The following is a 13,451-nucleotide window of genomic DNA, read 5'->3' as shown; positions in this document are numbered from 1 at the left end:
CTAGCCAGGATTTAATAGAAAGTAAAGCTCCACTGTGCTGCAACCTCCCCGCTCCATACCCCCATTTTGTACTTGTCCAATGATAGCCAAAATGATCCTTGCCCTGTCTAGAACAGGGACATATTAGCACAGGGACCACTGTGCACTGTGAAATATTTTGTCCCAAAAGAATATGTTTGCTCTTTGGCCTTCTTCAGTGAGGTAACTTTTGGTTATTCCTCTACTAAAGTAGAAAGTGAAATAAAAGCAGGTCATTTGCTACTTAACTGTGAGGGAAAAAATTTTTAAGAAAATTCAGGGGGAAACCTGTGCTCTTTCCTAAGTACTCATTATCCTCCCCATACCACTTCATTCTCTGCAATCAAAAACTGACTCATGGGTAGTAGAAGGATATAATTTCTTGTCTAATTAGTACAGTTTAAAAAACAAAACTTATTTCTTAAACCTCCTACTGACATAAAGTGTAATATGAAACATTATCGATCATACAAAAACACAATTAAAATTGAAATTAAAATCTTTATTTTGTTTGTTTTAGTTTAAAGGATAGATAGGAATTAACTTAATTTTATAGATATAGAAACACATAGGAAATCACTTTGGTTTCCTCATAGTCTTCATAGCCTCTAGCTAAATCAAATTTTCTGTGTGAAGTATATGATTAACCTTTGATTCATTATATACTGGTATGTTTTGCCTTATCATGTAGTTATTATATTTCCTGTATATATTATATATTATATTATATATATTATATTTATATATTATATATTTTATATATATATTATATATCCTGTATATATTATATACAAGAAATGCTAAAGTTTAACCAAGAGTATCATTTTAAATCTGAGAATTTGTAGTGTATAGAATAATTATGGCTTACCTGCTACAGCAACAGTCAAAGATTCTAAAAGTGTCTATGAAAAATGAAAAGTTGTGAATTACATAAATGCACGCAAAGCTTATTAGTTTGCTGAAATATTGCTTGGAAAGGAGTTGAAAGTACTTTCTGTCACATTTATTCTAAGACTAGTCTTTAAGGAACCAAAAAAGACTAGTCTTTAAGGAACCAAAAAAAGAGTATTACACCCTGAAAACAAAAAGGTCATTATGATGAAGAGAAAATATTGAGAAAAATATTATTGTGCTCACGTGGACACCTCCTAAACAGCTGATTTCCACCCCATTGTAATGATTTGTTCAGGGTCAACCAGCTAGTGGTTGTCTGAGGCTGGATTTGGACTCAGTTTGACTCTGGTTTATGATCCACCCACTTCCCCTGGAGCTGGAAAGGTCCTTAGAGATAATTTCGTCCAACATCTTTTTTTCTTTTTTTCCCACAAATGAGAAAACTGAGGTGGAGAGAAGTGACTTAACCAAAACCACACAGCTAGTTAAGTGGCAAGAGCATTTAGACAGAGGTCTTCTAATTTTTAAGTCAAATATTCTTTTTATTATACCATTGTTTCTAATATAAAATTAATTTGGAGTTTTAAAACAGCTAATTGAACTGAACTGTGGAGCACAACATCTTCATCAACTGATGGCTTTTTAATAGTTTTAAATATGCATATCATTTTACAGGTTTTGAGATGTACTTATGTACAACTTTACTTATTTCCTTCCCTTTCTATTATTTGAGAAAATTAAGGCCCAGGGAGATTACAAGAGTTGCCCATGGCCACAGGGCAAGGTAGGATCTGAACCCATGTCCTGGGATTACAGAGCCAGTCCTTTCCCCACAGTTACTTCCAATTTTCCATAGATTGGATACTTAAGCAATTTTTCAATTCAAAACTGAAAAATTAACCTAGGTTTGTACTGAAACTAAAGGAGAAAGAAAATAAATATAAAGCAAATCAAAACCCACTGCTTAGAACTGTAGATAGCTATATCTATATCTATATCTATATCTATATCTATATCTATATCTATGTTTGTCTGATGAATTTTTATCTTGATCTATAGTGCTCCTTCCTGGCCATTACATCAAAATAAATTTTTAATAGATTTTTTTTCTTTATATAAGAGAGAGATATACAACCCTCCAACCATGTTTTTTGCAAAGGCACATCACCTTAGCAAAATGAATTTGAAAAGGAGAAATTACCAAGCAATGGTGAGCCTGGAAAAAGCCACCAGAAAAGTCTGGGCTTGAATCTATGTGCAATAACAGATATCTAAAAGGAAGGAATTGGAGAGCTCATATAGGCCTGCCCCCTCAAATGAAGGTGAGAAAAGTTAAATTGCTCTTTCATGAATCTTGTCAATAGCAGGGCCCAGTCTCTCAGGCCACTGTTCTTTCAAATACAGCATAAAAAGCTAATAAGTAAATTGACCAACTAAAATATCAAAAATTTTAAGAACTGAGAAAAGAGACCAAATAATTCATTTTTCCCCTCCTAGATATAGATTTAAAAAATTAAAGGAAAATAATTTTTTACAAAATCAAACTACTTATTCAAAAGAATAAAAGGTATAAAAATACTCACAAATCCAAAAAGCAGGTATAAGTTAAGAGGATGTTTATGTCTATTTAACATCAATGCCAGAATCAAACCCAAAGATCCAAGGAGAGACACCAAGATCAATGCAGGGCTATTTATAAGAAAGAAAATATTTTAAATTAAAGATACTGAAATTTTATATTAAATTAATTAAAATATCATTAAACACTTATAATTTAAAAATATCTGCTTAAGTACCTACTGTACCCTAATGACAAGCTTTTAACAAAGGATACAGAGCTAGAGTTGCTCTAATGTATGTTGCAAACTGCATCAAATCATGGAAAATTACTGTGCTGTAGTAAATAATGAATGTGATGAATAGAGAAGCATGGAAAGATCTACATGAACTGACAAAGGGAAGTAGGCAGTCAAGAAAAAAGTATATACAATTACAACTATGTAAACATAAAGAACCACCAAAAAAAATTAAAAGTGAATTACAAAGAACCAGCATGATTTGAAAGAAGAAAAGTAAGAAGACATTCCTATCCATACTTCATCTCTGTAGAGATGGGAGGTTCACTGATGTGATTCACTGCACTGTAATTATTTTCATGCTTTTGCAAAGTATTGTTCTTTTGCTGATTTTTCCCTTTTTTGTCTTTAAAAAATAATATTTATAAAATGTGGTGGATCTGTTGGAAGGGAAAAGAAGGTATTTTGGGAAAAATCTTCATGACATATCCTTACTCCTTTAACAATCTATCCTGGGTCATCGGCCCTGCTAACAATAGTCCCATATCTCTTCTGTCCTTTGTGATTAGGCTCCTTGAACACTCCATAAGTACCTCCACTTTCTGTCTTTTCACTTACTTGTTCTCTTAAAATCTGGCTTCTAACTCCATTATTCCAACAAAATTGTTCTTAGTTGCCAAATCCTGCAGCTTTTGAATTTGTTGATCATTCTCCCTAGATTTGGGGTATGGCTCTTTCTCCTGGAACTCCTCCTATCTCTTTTGGTTTACTTTGTTGGATCATCCTCCACATCACATTCTCTAACCTCAGGTATCCCCAGGGCTCTGTTCTGTGCCCTGTTCTCCTCTACTATACTATTTCACTCAGTGATGCCATCAGTTCCCATGGATTTAAGTACCATACATGTACTGATGATTTTCCTTCCCCAGACTCTGATGACCTCCAATCTTGTATCTCCAACTGTCTTTCAGATGTCTCAACTGGATCCAGTAGACATCTTAAACTCACCATATCCAAAACTGAACTCATTGTCTTTCTCCAAAAGCCCCTTTCATCTTCTAGCATCACCATTCCTCTAGAGGACAACACCAATCTCCCAGTCCCTCAGGCTAGCACCTTAGGATTCATCTTGGATTCCTCACTCTCTCTCTCACCCTTCTTATCCAATCTGTTGACAAGGCCTGTTGATTTCACTTTTGCAACATCTCTTGAATACAGGCCCTCATACCTGTTGGTGGGTCTGCCTACCTCAAGTCTCTCTCTATGCCAATCCAACATGTATTCAGTCCTAAAGTCCACATTTGATCATATCACTTCCTTCTATTCAATAAACTCTGGTGGTTTCCTCTCTGTTATTCCAAGTCCTTTCTAGTCTTTCAATAGGTACTCAGTGCCACAATCTCTTTGATCCACTGTTACACTGTCCTGGATGTTCTATGAATAAGAAACTCCAGCTTTCTCTGGTTAACCCTCAGGCCTGGAACTTCTCTTTCATCTCAGCCTTTCAACTTCCTTTAAGTCCCATGCAAAAGTCCATTTTCTATCAGAAGCCTTTCCCAACCCCTCTTAATTCTACTGTTTCTTTTAATTATTTCTATTAATCCTGCATTTAGTTTGTAGTTGTTTGTTTGCTATCTCCTTGAGGGTAGAAACTCTCTTCTGCCTCTTCTTGTATTTCCAGTGCTTTGCACAGGGTCTGGCACATAACAGGCATTTAATAAATGTTTACTGATTGATTAGAGGTATAAATTATTCAGTTCTTTAATTCTCCCTTCAGAACAGGACATGTATGAATGAGCAGTAAGTTCTAGTTCAATCCTGTGATGATGGGTTGGACATTAATTATAAGTTCAGGCTTCTTCACATTTTACTCAGATTCATAGTTAATCAATATGAACTCTAAAATAACATCTTCCTTGGTCACTAACTAAAAATAATTTCAATTTAAAAAAAAGCTAGGTGTCACAGTGGATAAAAAACTGTGAGGATCATTCACTAGTATAACCAGCAAACATATTATTAGGTAAAAAATAAAACTCCACAAAAAAACCAAAAATCAACCCAACTCTAATGTATTAGGAGAGCAAGCTAACCTCTCCAAATGGATTTAGAATGGGACAGAACATAGTTTCACTCCCTACTTACGATGCTTTTAGGAGCTTGAAAATAGTTCAAGGTCATCAGTAACTTACCTTTTAACTATAAATACCTGGATGCTATCAAAGTACATAAAAATTGCTGATGTCACAGTTGTTAAAAGAACTTGAAGAAAAACAATGCTGTAGACTTTCCGCAGAAATCCTGTAAATGAAAACATACATTTTTACTTTCCTAAGCTTATACAATAAAACTACAAAAACAAATTTTGTTTTGTTTTAAAAAAACTGAATCTTGTCAAATGCATTTTCACCAGTTCTGATCCAATATTTTTGATAGCTTATAACTGATCAAATTCTTGAATTTCAAATTTCAATATGGATTAGAAAATTCTTATTCATAAATATCCAAGAAGCTTTACGAAAAAAACCAAAACAAAACCTCCACTCTTTGAGAGTCAAAAATGTCTTCATTTTACACACATAAAAATTATTTCACAAATATTTTCAAATGGCATTCAGAGCAAGCAGGTGGGTATGGTTGGCAGTCAGCTTGCCTGGGGCTCTCTGGTTCTCCCTAGTGCTTGCTGCTCACAGCTGGCTCCACTACACTGAGGCTTGTGGCTGCTATTCCCCACCAACTTTTCCAAGCTTCCACTTTCTCCTCCCCCCTTGTGCCTTTCTTCCTTCTTTGTGTCCTTGTCCTGATGTTTCTCTTATACTTTCTGGCACATAAACAAAGAGGACTGCCGGAGCAAAGGGACTCCTTTCCTTTCAGCAGCTAGAGACCATAAGGTATAATTTTCATGTCTTGACCTCTGGCCTGCCAGATCCAGGATTGTTTCCTGCTTCACAGCACCTGATGAATTTCCTCTTGCCTCCTGGATCCAGAACAGTGATGGACAATGGAAAGAGCCAAAGTCAGAGTTGTATATAATGAAGGTTTGACTGCAGTGTGACTATGGACTCATGACAGCTGTTCAACTCTAAACTGAGAGAAGCCTGGTCAGCTCTCCACTGCTAGGCTTTCCTAGCTTCTTGCTGTCCTGAGGCTGGCTTATTTTCCCTCCCTCAAATTGAAAATCTGAAATTTAAAATACCTAGATTCTAGTTCAGCTCACCATTTACTAGATAGGCTTCGTTTCTATAAAAGGGGCCAAGAATTGCTACTTTGTATCCCTCAGGACACCATATGCAAATGAGAACATGTGTTTGAAAAGCCTGTAAACTTTCAAGGGCTCTACCAGCAGCTTATTTTGTAGTTTTTAACTTTCAGTATACTAGCAACTATTCTTCACTTTATTTTCAGGAAAGAATACCCAACATGTAGGAATGTGTAAAGGCTTTCTGGGCTTGACTCATTTAGCAAAGCATCTTCTGCAGATAAGTGCACCTTATTATCTTTTAGCAGTGCAAAGAATCTAGCTGACAAAATTAGCTGAGAGTGAAGATGAGGAAAAACTGACAACATTCTTGTTAATTATGGTACACAAAATTTACAGAATATTAATTGCCCTGAAAGAAAATACAAAAGAGGTTTCAGAGAAACCCAAAAGACCTTTATAAAATGAGCAGAACTAGAACAATTTATGCAGCAATAACATTGTAAAGAAAAACAATTCTGAATGACTTAACAATTGATTGATGCAATGATTTCCAAAGGATTGTAGATAAAGCAGAGGGGTGGTAGGCTCAGGATGCAAAAGTGGACATGACAAATGCATAGATTTATTTTGCTGAGTTAAACTGTTATTTGTCTCTCCCTTCCTCCCACCCACTTTCCCCATTGAGAAAACAAGTTACTTGATATGGGTTAAAAATGTGTAGATGATGTTATTTGTTACAGGGACTGTTTGCCTTCATTTTTTGCCTAGAAGCAAGTGGAAGATGAGAGAGAGAGAGAGAAAGAGAGAGAGAGAGAGAATGAGAACAAGAACAAAACTAATAAATCTCTTCCCCTTCCCACACCCCCAAAAAGAGTCTTTGGAGTCTTTTTTAAAATGCATAGATCAAAACAGAAGGAAGTTCAGAAGATAGCAAAAATAAGTAGGGCAGCCTAGAAAGTTATATGCTGATATATACATATATATGTATGTATGTATGTATATATGTATGTATGTATGTGTGTGTGTGTGAAATTTTTGTTTCACCTTAAAACCAAAACAAAAAAGAAACAAACAACTATTACTTTCTGATGGTAATGCTAAGACCAACAGTAAAAACATATTATTTACAGTTAAAAGCAAACCAAGCAGGTAGACAAGGATCAGGAGTCCCTAATTTTACAAGCACTTTTCTATGGGAAAAACACTTCATCAACAAATGATTGATGACCTCTAGTCCTGAGCCTGGCTTTAAAATTTATGGAACAATTCTGAATGTCTCCCCTTATTCCAGGGAAATCTAGGAGAAAAAAAATATTAGCTCTAAGTTTTTTATTTAAGACAGTGGGGTTAAGTGACTTGCCCAAGGTCACACAGCTAGGCAATTATTAAGTGTCTGAAGTCAAATTTGAACTCAGATTCTCCTGCCCCTTGTTCTAAGTTTTTTAAACAACTTTAAGAAACCTATACCAGCCCAAGCATACTCAAAAAGCCATTCTCTATACTAACATGACAATGTCAGTTTATGTTTAATTGATATTATTGCCAGTATATTTGTTTCAGATGAGATTTCTGAGACAAGTAATTTTTATATGATAATAGCTCTACTTTGTAGTACATTAACGAAGAATGTATATTTACATCCATTTTATGATCTATTATAATATACCTAATACCTATTATCTGGTATCCTGGGGGACTGAAGTAGTCATCTTCTCCACTGTCCTTACTGTGTGGGTTTCTTGCCTCTTTTCCTAATAATTCTCCCACATTTCTGAGTATTCCTTTTCTATTAATCTTCTGTTCTATTTGGTAAACTGAATTTTCCAGAGATAATATATATAAAATAGATTTCTAAGTGCTTGAATTTTATTAAAACCTTCAAAAAGATAGAAAGTTTTCTAAAATGAAATGGATATCTCTCTTGAATGTAACTGACTGGAGAGATAGAGGATCTAAAAATTTCATTTCTAACATTTCTTATCCACATCCATGCTCCTATAATCCTGTGTACTCTAGGGGGAAAAGGTCAACTTAAGACTATATACCAAAAAAAAAACCCCTATCTTATTAGTTTCCTGCTAAAGAACAGTACCATTGGTGGGGGGGGAATAAAAATAGGAAGAGTATTGATGAGGCAGATCATTAACAACTACAATTGATCTTCTATTGAGGATTAAAGGACAAGGAAATTAGGAAAATAAAGACAAGAATTACATGGGCATCTAGAACGGAGTTAAAGAGGAAAGTCAAAAGATTTTTAGGTCTCTTGATGGCACAGAAAGGACCTTTGAAAGAAAAAGAAACAAAGGCTTAAAGAGAACAAATGGTGCATTGTCAGGTTGTGGACAACTAGCCAGAAGGGAGTGCTCTTATTGACTGATGATAATTAAGAAGGAAACTTTTATCCAAAAGCTGAGAAAAATAAAAGCAGGGAAAGAAAACAAATTAAGAATAGAATAGTAGAGAGTAAAATGAATCAGTGTCCAGAGTTATGAATGGTGGCAATAGCAAGAGGAGGAATTCAAAACAGTACTAGACAACCAGACCAAATGCTTACTTTGCCCAGCACTATACACATCTTATACCTCAATCAGAAAAGGAGAGAGAGCTAGTAGCAAATGAAATAAAAGTGGCATGAGGGCAAAGAGAACTCTCTTAAGATGCTCAGAATGCAATAGTGCTCCTACAAAGGTGGGGATTCAATGACACCAGAAATGTAAAATAACCTACCACACCTGAGAAGCTGCTGGCACTGCTCTGAACCTGGAATCCAGACTCGAGGTCTTGTGCTAAGTGACTCTGCCTCTAAGTCAAGCTATTAAAAGCTTTTTGTGCCCTGAATGTCTTGTCTTAACCTGTAAAGTGATGAAGCTGAAGTAAATTATCTCTATGATCCCTTCTGCTTCCCTACCCCAGTAGTCTTGGAGGGCATTTTTGTGCCTCTCCTTAGTAGCCTTGGAGTATTTAATTATGTTTGTAATGATGATCTGAAGGCCTCAAGAAAAGTTTAAATTGGGATCATAGCTCTAAACACACAAAAAAGACAGAATCATTTAACTTATTTTACAAATGAAGAAATGAAGCCCAGGGAGATTAAATGACTTTCCAGAGTCTCAGGAAACATCAGAGGGAGAATAAGAACTCTGGTCCTATAACTTCTAGGTTTCTTATCTCCTTTGGCTGGTTTTTGTTTTTCTCAGCCTTTGGATTAAAGTTTCCTTCTATAACTTTCCTTCTATAACTATCATCAGTCAATAAGACTAACTACTAGTCCGCTACTACTGCTCCTATTGGTCCACAAAGTGCACCATGTGGACTCTTCAAGCCTTTGGTTCTTTTCTCTTCAAAGGCCCTTTCTGTATCATCAAGACATCTACATTTGACTTTCCCATTTAGCTCTGTTCTAGATGCCCATGTAATTCTTGTCCTTGTTTTGTATTAATCCTCTGGAGGATTGACTGGAGTTGCTGATGATCTGTCTCATCAATACTCTTCTCTTCCTACTTGTATCTCTTTCCCCCTCTAACTGGTACTGTTCTTTAGCAAAAAAAAAAACCACAACCCTGTTATTTCCATACACACACACACACACACACATACATATATACCCATTTGCAAACACGTGTATCCATCCACGTGTATATGGGTACATATATTCATGGATATTTGTGAGTATATACATATGTGTATAAAGCTTGTTATATAAATACATGCACATGTTACATATATGTAGGTATCTAATGGGTATATATAAATGTATAGATTATAAATCTGCAAGTTATGTGGAGACACTTGTGATATGCGTGTGCACCCACACATGCAGGTATCTACACATATGTTGATTATAAACATAGGACAGCACAGGTCTAAGAGTCGGAGATGAAGGGAGTACAATACAGTCTAATAAGGGGAAGACAGCTTGCAAGCAACTACATGCAGGATACCTATAGTCAGGGTAAATTAGTGAGAATTAGCATAGGAACAATAACAGATAATTAAAAGAAAACTAGTTTTAAGAGGAGGTGGGAACAAATTAAAATTAGTTTTGGGGACGGGAACAAATTAGAACTAGTTTTAGGGGGTGGGAACACATTAAAACTAGTTTTGGGGGCGGGAACAAATTAAAACTAGTTTTAGGGGCGGGAACACATTAAAACTAGTTTTAGGGGGCGGGAACAAATTAAAATTAGTTTTAAGGGGCAGGAACACATTAAAACTAGTTTTAGGGGGTGGGAACACATTAAAACTAGTTTTGGGGGCGGGAACAAATTAAAACTAGTTTTAGGGGGCGGGAACACATAAAACTAGTTTTGGGGGAGGGAACACATTAAAACTAGTTATAGGGGGCGAGAACAAATTAAAACTAGTTTTGGGGGCGGGGACACATTAAAACTAGTTTTAGGGGAGGGAACACATTAAAACTAGTTATAGGGGGCGAGAACAAATTAAAACTAGTTTTGGGGGCGGGAACAAATTAAAACTAGTTTTGGGGGCGGGGACACATTAAAACTAGTTATAGGGGGCGGGAACATATTAAAGCTAGTTATAGGGGCGGGAAAAAATTAAAACTAGTTTTAAGGGGCAGGAACACATTAAAACTAGTTTGGGGGCGGGGACACATTAAAACTAGTTTGGGTGGAGGGAGGGCACATCAAGGCCAATTTTGGGGCGGGCTGGGCCAGCCGGAGGGGGAGGGGCAGCCCGGAAGGCGGCCGGAGTCCCGGCCTAGGCCCCAGCCCCCTCTTCTCCCCTCCCCCTCCGCCCCGGGGCGCAGCCAGGGCCGGGGGCCGCCGCTCCTACCCATTCGGATGTGGACGCTGGCCGAGGCCACGCTGGTGCCGTAGTTGAAGTCATCCTCGAGGGACAGGCGAGAGCAGCCGGGCTCCGGGGTGGCCATAGCCGCGACGGCGCCGTCCGGGACAGAGCTCGGCCCCGCCCCGCCCCCGCCCCCGCCCCCGCCCCCCGCGGGATGGCGTTTACCCCGACTTCCGCGTCCGAGCAATCGAACTCCGAGCGGCCTCGGAGTCCCGGCCAATCGAGCCCCGAGGCCATCGATTTCCCTCCCTTCGGCCCCTCCCGAGGGCGGGGGCTCCAGGCTTTCCCACGTGCCCGGCCTCCCCCCCCCCCGCGGTTCAGAATCCCGAGTGTTTTGTGGGCGCCCTGGGGATGCAATGGCTACAGCTGGGTCAACTTTGATACAAACAGCAAATCCTATATATCAATAGAATCCGATTTACTCATGGATTTCCGAATCACGCCTTATGTCCCTTATCCAGTTCTGTTCCTTCTCTTCTCCCAGCGCCCCCTCCAAGAAGCCTTTCCCAATCTGCCTTGCCTCTGAGATTATCTCCAAATCCTCCCGAATATCTCGTTTCTACATAGATTGTTTACATGTTGTCCCCCCCACCACTAATTCTCCCATTAGACTCTGAGAGCCTGGTTTTCCTTTGAGAAGATATCAAATTTATCTTGCCTATATCTTCTTTGCATCCTCTCTTCTCCATTAGACTACATTCTATGAAAGCCTGGATGCTAAAGGCTTTCCTCTGAGATTATCTCAGAAAAAAATATTTTATTTTATGTAGTTGTTTACAGCCTGTCTCTTCCCTTAAATGTACCTTCTACGAGATACTACAGGCTAGAGGCATTCCTTTGAGATTATCCCCAATTTATCCTGCAAATATTTCTTTTTATGTAGTTGTTTGCATCATGTCTCCTCCATTAGATTGTACTCCTTGAGATACCGAAGGCTAGATCATCTCTAAATTGTCCTGCAAATATTTTGTCTGCATATAGTTGTTTAAATGTGTTCCCTTTTTCTCCCACCCTCTTTGAGAGCAAAAACTTTTTTATTTTTCATCACCAGCATTTAGCATGACACCTGTATATATAGGAGACTAATAAATACTTGTTGACTAAATGAATGAATGAAGAAGCATTTATGCCCTTACTCTCATCCAATCACCATGCTAAGCATTAAGGATAAAAATGCAGTTATCCCTTCCACATCTCAACTTTCCTCATCTCAGTTTCCTTCTATCCTGGGCCAACATAAGAAATTAAATGGAAGAGCAGCTGGGTGGTACACTGGATGGAGCACCAGCCCTGGAGTCAGGAGTACCTGAGTTCAAATCCAACCTTAGACACTTAATAATTACCTAGCTTTGTGACCTTGGGCAAGCTACTTAACCCCATTGCCTTGCCAAAAAACCTAAAAAACAACAAAAGAAATTAAATGGGAATTTGGGGGAGCTTTTTGAAAGACACAGATAACTCAGAAAAAAGTTTAAAAACTCAGAAATGCATAAAATATATGGACAATAATATATAATATCAACATATTTTATCTTTTAATGTCATACTGATTTAGTCTTCTCTGGTACAAAAGGAAAAGCCAAAAATTGGTGGGGTGGTAATAGGGGTTGGGGAAGTAGCCCCTAATCCCTTCCATTTAGAAGGAATAACTGAATTAGCAAACTACAGTTTCTCCTATCTAGGAATTTACATTCTAATAGAGGTAACACATAAGGGAGTGGTAACCAGGGTGAAGTGTTTTGGTCAGAGAAATCTTTGGGATGGTGTCTATAGCCATAGGGTTCCAACAACTGGTCCTTTTCAAGGAAGGGTATTGTTGACTTGATTCCTCTTTTTGTTGGGGGGGAGGGCTGTTGCCAATTTCAGACTGAGAGATCTTGAACAGTGAAAAAATTCACATATAGCCCTAGAATTTTAAAACCACTCAGAATTTATCATACAAGCCTGCAAAATTGACAGATGAAAAGCTTTTCTCCTCCTGGAGAAGCAGCATGGAGTTTGAGGATAGGATGAGTAGCAAAGGACCAGGCCAGGTGCCTGAAGAAAAAAAGAAAGTGGAAAGGAAAATACCCTGGAGACCTGGCTGAACTGAATGTGAGAGGGAAAAGGAGAGATGACCTTAAGGGCTGACTTAGATGGGCCACCAAGGGCCACATAGTTATTCAGCTGCTCTACACTGGGAAGTGGTATTATTAAGGAAGGAAAGAGAGGAAGGGAGGGAAAGAAAGGGGGGAGGGAGGGAGGGATGGGGGGGAGAAAGAGAGGGAGAGAGAAAGATACCCATTCTTGCAGGTAAAGATAAGCTGAAGAAGGGAGAGAGAGAGAGTTTCTCTTCCAATATAACTTAAATGATCTTCTGTAGAGGGTTGGACAAGGGTGGTGCTTGAGGACTTGACTAGCACCTAGCTCCAGGTATTCTCCAATAGGCAAGCTACCTACTGGTCATTCCTATTCCAAGGTGCATGACCTCTAAGTATTTCCTGTCATGCCAATACAAATGTGACCCATCAATGACCAAGGTCAGGTAGCCTGGAAACCAGAAGTTGGAGGAAAGGGAACAAGCCAAGACTGCTTCCTTCTGGACCAAATTTACATTCAACAATGGAGCCATTTCCAACAACAGGGAGTTCCCCAGATAGGCACAGACAATATTTTTCCTTCTACAAAATTTGTTTCCAATCACAACATCCTTACCTCATTTTCATAACTGAAACTCTGTTGCCTTA

At 38.1% G+C, this 13,451-nt stretch overlaps 1 protein-coding gene across 1 annotated transcript in view; it reads right to left on the bottom strand.

Moving 5' to 3' along the window:
* TMBIM4 (transmembrane BAX inhibitor motif containing 4) overlaps positions 1–10,861 on the bottom strand; it is a 28,437-nt gene extending 17,576 nt beyond the window's left edge. The window contains exons 1-4 of the mRNA XM_074226208.1: positions 10,711–10,861; positions 4,901–5,009; positions 2,496–2,601; positions 887–920 (exon numbers count right to left, since the gene is read on the bottom strand). Coding sequence (XP_074082309.1) covers positions 887–920; positions 2,496–2,601; positions 4,901–5,009; positions 10,711–10,807 — 346 coding nt within the window. The 5' untranslated portion in view covers positions 10,808–10,861. The remainder of the gene's footprint in view (positions 1–886; positions 921–2,495; positions 2,602–4,900; positions 5,010–10,710) is intronic.
* Between the last annotated feature and the right edge of the window lie 2,590 nt (positions 10,862–13,451).

Source organism: Macrotis lagotis, chromosome 2 (genome assembly GCF_037893015.1).
Source record: "Macrotis lagotis isolate mMagLag1 chromosome 2, bilby.v1.9.chrom.fasta, whole genome shotgun sequence".
In the NCBI taxonomy this organism is placed as follows: domain Eukaryota; kingdom Metazoa; phylum Chordata; class Mammalia; order Peramelemorphia; family Peramelidae; genus Macrotis; species Macrotis lagotis.
Note: the sequence above shows the minus strand (reverse complement) of the source record. Positions and strands in the feature narration are given on the sequence as shown.